The sequence below is a fragment of the Epinephelus moara genome, chromosome 12, assembly GCF_006386435.1.
Source record: "Epinephelus moara isolate mb chromosome 12, YSFRI_EMoa_1.0, whole genome shotgun sequence".
Classification (NCBI taxonomy): Eukaryota; Metazoa; Chordata; class Actinopteri; order Perciformes; family Serranidae; genus Epinephelus; species Epinephelus moara.
In genome coordinates this window covers 29,968,662-29,981,744 of record NC_065517.1, presented here as the reverse complement: position 1 = coordinate 29,981,744, position 13,083 = coordinate 29,968,662, and the positions used below count along the sequence as shown (strand labels likewise).

Genomic DNA, 13,083 nt, shown 5'->3' with positions numbered 1-13,083 from the left:
CTGGCCTCTAGTTGCAGAGTTGGAGTATTTGATGCGGGGAGGGAGAGCGGGTGAATCGAGGCGACCGTGTGCACTGTGATGTGAACGGCGCGCCTGACACACACTCAGACACACACACACAGACTCAGACACATACACACACACACATAAGCTTTCGGCTATTACCTGTCCGTCTTTGAACAAATAGCCCTCTCTTCCCTCCCCACACAAGCGCAATGGCGCACTGTGATGAAATAATCACAGCGGTGCAATTTCTGTGCAGCTGTAGCAGTTTTGGTCTGGACACATTTTGGCTGAGAGCGTGGAAATTATTGCGAGAAGCTCACAGTGTATTGGATATATTGGAAATGCAAATACAGGCATGTGTAGTGGAGACTGTGAGGCGAGCGTAATGGCATCACCACGGTGCTGATTTTCACCCCAGTCATGTACACAACAACGGGTTATACCAGGTGACAGTCAAGAGGAGGTTAGAAGGCTGAGTGAATGGAGAGAGTGAGAGGAGCCGGGAGCTCTGCGCTCTGGAGGCTTTAACTGATTCTTTTTAAAGGCAGAACTTGAAGTTTGTCTTACCTCCACACTTGTCCCAACTGAAAGATGTGAATGATGGTCTGCCAGACCCAGACAGAGAGGCGGCAGCACCTGTCTCTTTGCAGACTGGCTGTAGCTCTATGGCTACTCAGCCCCTCCACGGAGCCCAGTCCGCCCCCAGTGTAATCCTGCACAAACCACCTGAAGCTCAGGATCTGGACCAGAACCGAGGGCACCAGCACGAAGAACAGGGTCAGGCCTGACCACAGGAAGTCCTGCTTGTGGTAATAGTCGATGGCAAGCCACAAATCGGTCCCCACGTCCCAGAAAAAGACCAGCAGTGCCAGGATGATCCACAGGCAGTCCAGCCAGAGGCGCTCCTCCTGCGGTGGCCGCGCCGCATCTCTCTCCTTCCCCTTCCCCTTCCTCCGGAGGTAATGCAGGCAGGCGCTCCGGCAGCCCCAGTAGCACGACGAGGTGTTGCAGCAGTGGCAGATGTGGAATGAGCTGCTGTTCCGATTGTCGTCCTCTCCCGTCCCCACCACCTCGTCCAGGTTGTGCAGCTGGGCGAAACCGGTGACGACCCCGCGACCATCGGATTTCGCTGCCATCTTTCCCTCTGATGTTCCCACCTCCTCCGGCTTCCGGGGTTCGTGACGACACTTCCCTGACACCTGTTTTGCACCCCAAATGTTGGAGCCATCTAAAAGCGGGGTGTCAGCGCGTCGCAGTCGCTCACTCTGTCCCCGGATAGCGCACCAGTGGCGCCACGGACGCAGCACATCTTGTCTTCCTTTCCCCCCCCCCCTCGCTCTTACTGCAGATCTATTCCCACCTGGCAACGAATAATCTAATCTACAAGTTCAAACAATTTAATTTTGAAACTCATGCATCCAACTGTGGTCGGCCAGCTCTGTACCTGTGCATTAATCTCATTCCCCGCTGCGCAGTTGTTTCCCCTCTCTGCAGCTCCCCTCCAGCTGCAAGCTGAGTGCCATGAGCAGACCGTCCCTCCACTGTCCCACCCCGACGTTATTCATCCCCCCACCTCTCCCCTCCTCCTCTCCTCTCCTCTCTCTGTCTCTCGCTCCCCTCTCCTCTCCTCTCCCTCTCTCTCTCACACACACTCACCGTCTCTCCCTCTCAACGTGGTTGCCATCTAGTGTCTCGTTTGAAGCCCCCAAATATGCAGGAGAGGACTGCATGATGTAATGCAACATGCCTCATCACCACCAAAGGAAGTCTTTCCTGTTGTTTGAACACTTGAATCAGTCACAGTGACACAGTGTGGGGTCACTTTTTGTAGGAGGGGAGGCGGAACAGAAACAAAAGCTCTCCCGCTGACGACAAAAAGCATCCCACAACGAGTTCCACAAAGAGTTTATCATGACCTTTGCAGCTAGGGTGTGGGTTTAATTTCAACATTGAGGGGAGCACATGTGAGAGGGAAGATTTTGGGGTCCTGTGCCAGAATTTTTTTTAGCATCAAACACTTAATTTGGGTGAATTTTTATGCGTCAATTTGCGCATTTCCTGCATCCACCCTGAAATTCTATGCTTTTCAGTGTTTGTTTCTGCTTTTCCCATATGTTGCCATTGTGCAATTAAAGACAATAGGCATCTCCACCTGCCTGCGTCAACAAACAATTGGAAGTTAACGCTGGGAGAATACCAATGGCACGACAAAAGAGCAAGCTATAGGCAGCTTCCACACTCCATCCTCCGGGTAAAAGACGTAATTGATCTATAGGTGAATCTATAGATCTCTAGAATGGTTGCTAAGAGACATGTTGGGTTTTCTCTCCTTTCTGCAGCTTTTTCCTTTTTTTTATTTTTTCCACCAGCATTCAAGGCGCTAAGCATGTGCTGAAAAGTGACGCTTTCCCCCCTCCGGTAGCGTGTGCGAGCACAGAGCCGGTGAGTCCAGCTGCAGGCTCAACAACACCGTGATTAGACTGTGCCCACAGAGCTGCCATGCAGGGTCATTATCCAGTGTGAGATTGATTGGATCATGTCCCCCCACCATCCACAGGCAGTTGCATTTTCAGTAGCCTATTATTAGGCTTTAATTAGACAGGACAGATTTTAAGCATGAAAGGGAGAGCGATGGGATTACATGCAGCAAAGGGCAGCAGGCTCGACCGAACCTACGGCAGCTGTAGCAAGGACTGTCTTAGTATATGGGATACCCACTCTAACCACTGAGCTACTGGCCACCCAGGCAGTGGCATTTTTTTGACAGTCTGTGGGTGATACCACACCCGACATATCACACTGTATGTGTCTTGTGTGAAACCAAAAGTCAAACAGTTATTTTAGTAACAACACAGTGTGCTAATAGGTGAAGCATACCTTGCCAGTGATGTCTGTAATATGTAACGTGAGGTTACACTACATTAGTAACAAATATACTAATTTTAAACCAAACCATTACGTTATTTTCTAAACCTAACCAAGGAAGGAATTAAACCTAAAAATAAAGGTTTTTTTAACCCACATTTTAAGGTTATTTGAAAAGAGACTGTATGCATTTAACAAGTGGAAACTATACATTTTGAAACTTTCAACTCAAACTCTCAACTCAAATTTATCTAAAAAGCACGTTTAAAAACAACTCACGTTGACCAAAGTGCTGTACAAAAGGAACAAAGTGCTAAAACGCGTACATAAGAGGCAACATAACTGTCAGGTATACAGCTCACACATTTAGAGACACAACACACACAGGTACGTATCAGGGAAAACCACATCAGGGTGACTCAAACGCTAATGAATAAAAGTAGGTTTTGAGCCTGGACTTTAACGAGTCACTGATGGGGGCAGATCTGATTGGAACAGCAAGACACAAAAGACACAATGCATGAAATGAGCGCAAATTGACATGCCATCACTGAGCATCCAAAAGTGACACAGGAGGGGTACCCAAGTGGTTACCAAGTGCCCAAAACTGCAGTTCCTTGAATGGCCACTTGAGGCTGGCGTCAGAAGTGAGTCAATCCCCATTGGCTCTCATATTAAACTGCTCAACTTTACAGCAGAAATTAATATGTTTACAGCCTGGTATGGAACACGATTTTGGTCTCTCTAGCTAAGTTCCTCCTTTATGACAACTGTACAAGGGTCAATTTTTATATAACTCAGCTGTTTAGATTTTATTAAGGCTTAAAGTTATGCATAGTTAAGGGCAGGCTGCTTTGAGAGACAGGCTGCCTGCCAATAGAGTCATCGTCCTCTCAGTCAGATCCACCCATCACTCCTCCACAGTGGCAGTCTCTTGCCAAATATTTTCACTTCTGGATCCAAAAAACCAAGATAGCAATGGCTGAAATGCTGAACTCAAGGCTTCCATAAACCAGTGGGTGACGTCACGGTAGCTACATCCATTATGGGGATACCTATGGCGTCACAGTCGGTATTTGATGAGCTGGGAGTGGGAATGTGTTGTAGACTCAGGCTCCCCTTCACTGTCTTACTTGATGACATCACAAGTTCATGACTTAATTCTCTGGTGTCTGGCTTTGAGAGAGAGCGGTTCATGTCCACAAGTATTTATTGAACTTTTCTGGGCCATGGAAATAACATATTGGAATTCTAAATATAGGCGGTGTTCCCAATTAATTTGACCCCTGAGGGGCAATTTGAGGCAAGCTGGTTAGCAAACACACAAACAACTCACACTCAGCTCACACACACATAAAATCTACAAACATATGAGAGTGTAAAAGATCAAAAGAGAGTGAAAAAACACAGACACAAGATCATTTATCAGTCAATACACAGAGTGAACTGACCATCACCTTATGGCCTCTTGATTAAACCAAACTTCATTTCTGCTTTTGTCAAACTTGAATTTGTCCTCACTCAGAGCACACACACACACCACACACACACATCAGACCATATATATGATGCCGTTGAACTATAAACTGGGAGTGTTTTCATATTCATCTGAAAAGAATTTAACACAAGAGGTGATAATTAAATAGTAAATCAATGGACTGCTCTTGTATAGCGCATTTCTAGTCTTCCGATTACTCAAAGCGCTTTTAGACCACGTCACATTCACCCATTCACACACTGGTGGCCGAGGCTGCCATACATGGTGCCACCTGCTACTCAGTAACCATTCACAAACACTCACATGTAGATGAAACGGCCATCAGGAGCAATTTGGGGTCCAATATCTTGCCCAAGGATGTTTCGACACGCGGACGACCCACTCCACCTCTGAGCCACAGTCGGCAGGGCTGTTTTTTTTAACCCATATTTAACCAAGTAAGTACCGTTGCGATCAACAATCTCTTTTACAAGGGACAGCAGCACAGAAAAAGTTACCAATTAAACCAACCGAAACCAATTGCCAGAAAAAAATGTTGGCATTGTTTGTTTCTCCAAACATTTCAATGACACTGTGGTTAACATGTGGTTGGTTTTAGGCACAATTCCACTTGGTTATGTTGGGGAAAAAAACATGTTTTGGCTGAAAATACCCAGTGTTGTTGGCACTATCTTGGCAGGAATCACAGCGATGTCTTGGTAAAAAAAACCAACTGCTTTTCCTGGCACTGTCCCCGCTGAAAAAAAAAGTGAGGGATTGCTAAAAACACCCACATTAGAGGCTGAAAATCAACTGGAAACACAGCAATGACTTGTTAAATCACACATGGTTTTGTTGTTTGTTGGTCTTGGATGGTGGTCTGCAGCTTGGCAGGCACCTCGTCTAGATGACGCCATCCAACATCTCATCCACCTCCTAATAAAGTCAGCTCATAGACTACGTCACTACATCACCAAATCTATAATTATGAGAATATATTTTGTATCAAAAATCTGCAGATGAGTGTTAAAACAGCCTTCCAGTGAAGCTCAAGTATCCCAAGTGGAGTAACATTAGGCATTTTTGAGTGGAGGCAGACTTTAATATTATCATCATGTTCACCTCTGCTGGTCTCGTGACTAATGACAAATCACACTGGAGCAAAATGTCAATGCATTACAGAGAGGAAAAGCATGACCAGTCTGCAGGTTTTTCTCTCTCTGTGTGCACTGCCAGGGTAAAAGACACCACTGGACCAGTGAGAAGGAGCCCAGAGCTACATTAACTCACTTAATTATTTCTGATTGGGTTCATTGGACCAGGTCTTCTCTGGTTTCACACCAAAACACCCATATGTTTTCTCCCAGCCATTATGGGATACCTTACATTACAAAGAATAACACTCTTTGTGTGTCATTTATATGATAATAAATCAAGTTTTTCTTTTTAGTTATTGTTAAAAGCTATTTCAGAAATGAGCAGCCTAGTCGCCAGAATAAAATGTTGGCATTGTATGTTTCTGCAAACCATACATGTGTTGCTTTTGTACATTTTATAGGTGTCATATCAATAATTCTAAAGGAGGAGGGGATGGTGGATGTGCGTGAGATCATCAAACCAGGAATGTTTTAAAAATATGTCAGGACGTTTCCAGCCATGTTTGAGGCGATCAAACCAGGAATGTTTTAAAAAATATGTCAGGACGTTTCCAGCCGAGTTTGAGGCGATCAAACCAGGAATGTTTTAAAAATATGTCAGGACATTTCCAGCCGTGTTTGAGGCGATCAAACCAGGAATGTTTTTCCAGCCGTGTTTGAGGCGATCAAACCAGGAATGTTTTAAAAATATGTCAGGACGTTTCCAGCCGTGTTTGAGGCGATCAAACCAGGAATGTTTTAAAAATATGTCAGGACATTTCCAGCCGTGTTTGAAGCAATCAAACTAGGAATGTTTTGAAAATATGTCAGGACATTTCCAGCTGTGTTTGAGGTGATCAAACCAGGAATGTTTTAAAAATATGTCAGGAAATTTCCAGCCGTGTTTGTGGCAACCAAACCAGGGATGTTTTAACAAGATGTTGGGACATTTCCGGCTGTGATGTGTTAACTAAACTGGGAATCTCTGAAGGAGATGTTGGGACGTTTTTAGTCATGTTTGTGGCAACCAATCAGGGTACTTTTTAACAAGACGTCTACATTTCTAGCTGTGTTTGTCATGTCACAACTGGGTATGTTTTTTATGAAACATCTGCACATTTCCAGCTGTATTTGTAGTGACCAAAGTTTAAGTTTTAAATAGACATCTGGACATTTCTAGCCATGTTTATGGTAATCAAACAGGGTATGTTATAACAAGACGTTTAGACATTTCAAGCTGTGTGTTTGTGGCAACCAAACTGACATACTTTAATGAGACGTCTGGACATTTGCAGCCATTTTCATGGCAACAAAACCAGGTATTTTTTACCAAGACATTTGGACATTTCCAGCCATGTTTATGATGACCAAACAAGATATTTTTTAACAAGAAGTCTGGACATTTCCAGCCATGTTTGTGGCGACAAAACCATATTCTTTAAATTAAAATATGATGTTTTTCTAACCCTAACCAAGTTTCGTATCTGTGGTTTGCAGAAATACACAATGCCAACATTTATTCTGGCGATTGGGTTGAAAAGATCATAATCTGCAAAAACATGTTATGTCCCAGCATGTCTGGTACAAACACAGCATATAAGATTAGATACTTTCCCATTTTTCTTTTAGACCAGCATTTGTCATGGTGACTTGTTACGTCTTTATCCATCAAGGGTGGTAAGCAGTGGGAGAGGAAAGTCCTTTGTTTTAGAGATGCAGGGAAAGTCACAGTGATGCTGCATAAAAGAATCAGGGTACAGTCGCTCCCCCAGGCCAGATAACTGGGGAAAAAAATGTGATCAAATGCTTATAAGAGAGTATGGTATCATAAAACCTGTTTCATCTGAGTAGCCTTCATTTCCTCCTCTTCCTCGGGTCTGTTAGGCCTCCACAATGCTTTTTGAGCAGCGCACCAGATGCACACTCAGCTCTAATATCCACAGGAGATGGCAGGCAGTTTAATGCAACAAATGCCTCGCAGCAATAAAAAACAATCAAATCATACGACATCAATTCAAATTATAAAGCACTTTTTAACCAATTTGTCACAAAGTGCCTTACAGGGCAACAAACAGACATTAGTCATTTTAAACACAAACAAATCACAGGCCCAACATGAGTGTGTATGTGTGTGTGTGAGACAGAGAGAGTGGGTGAATATAAAAGCAGACTTTAAAAGAAGACAAGGCAGGAGTAGAGAGAAAAACTCAGAGGCCTCTTGAGGAAGAGATCAGGATGAAGGCTGGTTAGGGAGGCGGAGGCTAAATAAATCAGACAGTGTGTGTGTGCGATTTCCACACACGGACGAGGAACCTGCAGAGGGAGGGAGCAGCGATACTTTCCAGCCAGCTGTACTTCAAATGTAAATCCTGTGAACGAAGTGCTCAGGTGGAGCGAATCAATGATGCATTGTGGGCAAGGCTATTTTATGTTTTGCACTTCAGAGGTGTGACTGTGTAATCAATACAAGTAGCAACCAGAAGCCGATGACAAGTCTATGGGAGGTTTTTTTTTCCAGTTTGTGAGTGTTTCTGCTGCTGAGGCTCACCTCAATGTTCGGGTCACTATGCCGCACAAATTCTTACCACATCAGAAAATATGCAACGTGGCAAAAAAAGGAATGTAATTTATGTGTATGTGCTCACGTGGATTTTACAGTGAGTCATTTGAGGTTTGTAAAAAAGGAGATTTTCAGCATAGCTAAACTATAGGGGCATTTCAAAGAGTGTGATTAATTTTCATCAGGTATGCACTCATGTCACATCTCATCAAGGTGCCCAAATTTACAGTTGTGCATCTGCAGTAATACATTGCTCAAAGAAATTAAGGGAACTTCATGGATATCAAACTGTCCATTTAGGAAGCACGAGTGATTGTGAATCAGTTTCAGCTGTTTCGGTGCAAATCAAAGTGACAACAGGTGCAATGGAGAGGCAAAAGCAAGACTACCTCCCAAAAAGGAAATGATTTTAAATGTGGTGGCCACAGACAGTTGCTCTCTCCTTATCCTCCCTGACTGATTCTTCTCTAGTTTGGTGTTCTGCTAGTGTCCTTGTCCCTGCTGGTAGCATGAGGCGGTACCTGCGGTCGCAAGAAGGCTGCACAGGTAGTCCAGCTCCACTAGGATGGCACAGTCACAAGACAGTTTGTTGTGTCTCCCAGCACAGTCTCAAGCATGGAGGAGATACCAGGAGACACGAGGAGAGCTGGACAGGGCCGTAGATGGGCATCAGCCCAGCAGCAGGAGCGGTATCTGCTCCTTTGTGAGAGGAGAAAAAGGAGGAGCACTGCCACAGCCCTACAAAATGACCTCAAGTAGGCTACTGGTGTGCATGTTTCTGACCAAACTGTCAGAAACAGGCTCCACGAGGATTAGGGCTTGACGTCCCGTGGCCCAGGGTTTAAGGCCCGGGTAGTTATTCTCACACCACCCTGCAAAGCTGTGAATCAAAAAGAAAGGCAGAAATGAGAAGAAACCATCTCTAAAAACGCAGACCTACGAAACTTTGATGGAAGCATACAAGGAAGCATAATGCTGAGGCTTTCATGTTTTACGGCTGCAGCACACATGTCGCATGTGTTACATGTGCTAAATAATGCAAGGAATGTAATTAGCGGTGAATCCTTAAGGAGCTTTGCAGTTTTTTTTCCTCTTAAGGGTGCGAGGTGAGAACTGTAAATGTAAATGTCTCAGTTTAAAACTCTTTAATGTGACATACATGACTGCACAAACCCGGCCAAGGACTAACTTAGCTTCATTCAAATCAAAATCACTATTCATTTCATGAGCTTGACAAGATGTAAAGTACCATTTCCAAGCTTTCCAAGCGGAGCTAATGTTGGTGCCTCGAGTGAATAAATAAAGAAGTTTCTCACAGAGCTTACACAACTAATTTTGGTCATAGACTGTGCACCCACGTTGGAGTCACCATTATGCGCTGTGACAGACCGCTCTGATTCACTGGACATGCCCAAAATAACATCACACACACCAAACAAACCGCTCAGAACAGAAGGTTGATGAGACATTGTCTTAATAAGAATTTGAATGAAAGGCTCGGCTGAGTAATGGTGTAAGTGTGTGGGAGCAAACTGTCAATCCCTAAAAAATTCACCAGACGATGTTCCAAAACACTCAGAGCTTGTCAAGAAATGTCAAAAGCTGATCTGTGTGACGTCAGCGAGCGTTCAGATTTGGAAGTTCAGTGATAACGACTTGATCACAGTTGGTTCTGGTTACTCATCCAGGTCTATCAGTGGACTTTTATTGGAACATGTAGTTTTGTGTTTGACAAGTTTATGAATATTTTCCGCCGAAATCCTCAGTGAGAAAAGTGTCTGTTCTCTCTTGAAACACATACATAATAGAGATGCTAAAGTAAATCTCCCCCTGCACCGACACATTTGTCTAAAGATCCTGTTAAATAAAACATAGAGGTTAGGTGACTCTATTGTATCCTGCGTACGGTACGCTATGAAGTGAATATTTGCATTGAAAGCTATTTTTAATCAGTCCATCCTCTTCGAAAAAGAAAAAAAAAGCAACAGCGAAGCATCTTTTCCTCAGAGGAAGGGCAGTTATTTGGTTTGTAAAGCAACGCCGGGTTTCACATTCAATTGAGCCCTGGCGTCCGTACATGCGTTTTCTATGATGTGGGCTGGAGAGGCTCAGAGCAAACCATCTATTGTGAAGCCCAGACAGGCTGCAACTGAAGCAAATACTGCGCTGATTTGCAATACATCACACACACACAGACACGCAGACACACACACACTGCCCTGACAAAGATGTGACTGAGACAAACAGGCCCACTCGAGCCTTTGCCAAGCCATCTGCTCTTCTTCTTCCCCCTCCAAAAGTGTTCACCTCTTTAGGGAGTCTCCCATTCAAGGTCGGTGTGTGCTTTAAGATCTCAGCAGGCGGGCCTCCTCGCTACCCTAAGAACTAAAGACAAAGTCCTCAGGCAACGGCTTTCTCTTACCGAGTAAAGTCCCAGCTGCTATTAGGGAAGCCGGCTCCTTTATGATCTCTTACTCCAGACTCAAACTGTAGTTATCTCTTTTCTATGGCTGTGCATACAGTGGCTTCCTATTTAATTTGAGATTAACTGAGAAATGATTTCTATAATGCGGGAAACTGCAGTTTATGCTTAGCTCGGGCTAAAGCTGCTTTAAAAAAGTGTGTGCTGCCGCTATGGTGCATGGCTGCCGTGCTGTGCAGGTGCTTTGCTGAGCACTGGCAGAAGTGTAAGCTTGTTTGTAGCTGCATACTGTAGCAAGACAACAGAAATCACTGGAATAACCAAAGATTTTTTACATATTTGGACAATTGACCGGTCATCTGAAGTTTGGCGGAAATGTTTCCCAGGCCCAGTTTTGTAACAACTGGTGAGCCAGGTGAGAGTGGACTCTGAGAGGCCGTTTACACGTGGCCGGCTATTTCCATAAACGGACATTTCACCGTCTCCGTTTTCAAAAAGATCTTCGTTTACACTTACCCGTGTATATATACACAAGAGCATGCCAAACCTGTAGGTGGCAGTGTAACGAGAAGCTCAAGCCTTCCATGTATCCATTGTCACCATAGCAACATAGGTCGCACTTTTGACACAGGCGCAAGTTCCGGCGCATACTGTGACGTCAGCTGCCTATAACTCCGTTTATCTCCGTTTATCTCAGTTTACATGCAAACGCGCAACCTGAGTTTTCCAAAATCTCCACTCTGGCCGGAGTTTTTAGAAAGACTTGTTTTCAGAGGAGAAACCTCCGTTTGCGTGTAAACGAAGGGCACAAACGAAGGAAGATGTCTCCGTTTATCAAAATCACCGTGTACGTGTAAACGGCCTCTAATACTAATACTAAATACTCCACATGTAAATTCTGAAGTTACGTGTTCTCTACACCTCCCCTGGACTCTGCCCTGTGATTTTTCTTTATAGTTGCAGTTGTAGTGCCGTGCGGAGAGAGAAGGAGGCACCAGACGCAGGATTCGGGATTGTGGTTGAGACCTCGACCGCTGTTTATTTCACAGCAGCACTCAGTAACATCTCTGCTGCTGGCATCACACCCTCATCAAAAAAGTCAGTCTTGCAGGGCATGAGAAAATTAACCTTTCTTAAGGAATAAATCTCTTACTCAAACAATAATTAGCATTAAAAAATAAAACAATAAATGAAAATGAACATAACTGTCAAACTAAATACAACTTTCCCTACTCACCATATGGACCCCTATGTAGAGGAATATATAGTGAGCTTATCTGCAACCTGAAAAAACACTTTCAGACACTACTCAGGTTACTCAGATTTTCTCTGCCCCTTAATTACGTCATTGCTGTCGCACAATCAAAACTTGTCATATCAACATCGGTTGGTGAACCATCCAAAATAATATACTGATATGCATATTTGTGGTAAATACAAGAAGTTATTAATGTCAGTAATTTTCTGTTTACCCTTTGTTGTGTTTAAGTTTGTTCTACCTGTCAGTCATGTAATAATTTAATTTAATGTATAACATTACGCATTACAGCACAAATCAGAGCTGGCTGCGACCTAGCTAGCTAACATTAGCTAGCATTATTAGCCCTACTCTGTACAGTGACTGTATAGCACTAGAGAAGATCAGTTGCTGATTATTTATATCTCTAGCAATGACACATTGAACTGACAGTTTAATACATGGCAAATGAACTGGTAAAACAAACTTCAACATGTTATCATAAGTTAAACATGAACAACTGCTTGTCATCCTGCTACTGCTCTTTCTTCTCTCGGCCGTCTCGGTGTCCATCCCACACAGAATGTCTGTTGCTTTGGCGCAATGCATGATGGGATATAACGCGGGGTGCACAATCTATTTTTCCTGTTTTAACATAGCGTTTCCCCACCCCCAGAACAACGCCACGAGGTTCCGTCGATGAGGGACCTGGCCAGATGCAGGCAGCTAGCTAGCGTGCTGTTGGCGAGAGCTGTTAGCGACGTAATCTAGCAGAAGAGCTAGCAATATCTTCCTGCGAAGATCTCTCACGTTGACTGTCACTGTACCAACTGAACTGAGACGAGTTGAGTAGTGTACTATTGAAAGAGTTGATATGCGCGAAATGGGCTATGGAAATGAGTGCAAAATTCGAAAATATAGATTATCAACCGCATAGAAATCAACCTATGGTCAACAATCACTTTTAATAGTGGAAAAAAAGCTTATGCTTATTTTTCTTTTGCATCAATAAATGAGATATTGTTTGTTTACAACTGCGATTGCAAGTTATTTCCTACTTCCGGCACCGTAACGCTCCATTTCTCCCATGTTGTCAAAGCCCGAGTAGGAAAAATCCAACGCCTCCATGGTCGGATGGTCAACGGAACCGCTGCCGTGCTGCGCGCTAGTCCTTTACTATCCGTCATTTTCACCTCCATTGGAATGAATGACTTCCGGTCAGCGTCAATCCGTCAATGCGTTAGGTTGTGCACCTAGCTTAATGTTTGGAGAGTGGCCATCGGTTGTACGCTACTTTTGATGATGCATTGTGGGATACTTTTAGTCCACTACATAGGGTATAATAAGCACTACAAAATGGTGAACTCACTATATAGTGGA

The 13,083-nt window shown here is 44.0% G+C and overlaps 1 protein-coding gene across 1 annotated transcript in view; it reads right to left on the bottom strand.

Annotated features, from left to right (window-relative positions):
- xkr6b (XK, Kell blood group complex subunit-related family, member 6b) overlaps positions 1–1,489 on the bottom strand; it is an 87,124-nt gene extending 85,635 nt beyond the window's left edge. The window contains exon 1 of the mRNA XM_050058912.1: positions 574–1,489. Coding sequence (XP_049914869.1) covers positions 574–1,142 — 569 coding nt within the window. The 5' untranslated portion in view covers positions 1,143–1,489. The remainder of the gene's footprint in view (positions 1–573) is intronic.
- Positions 1,490–13,083: the final 11,594 nt, after the last annotated feature.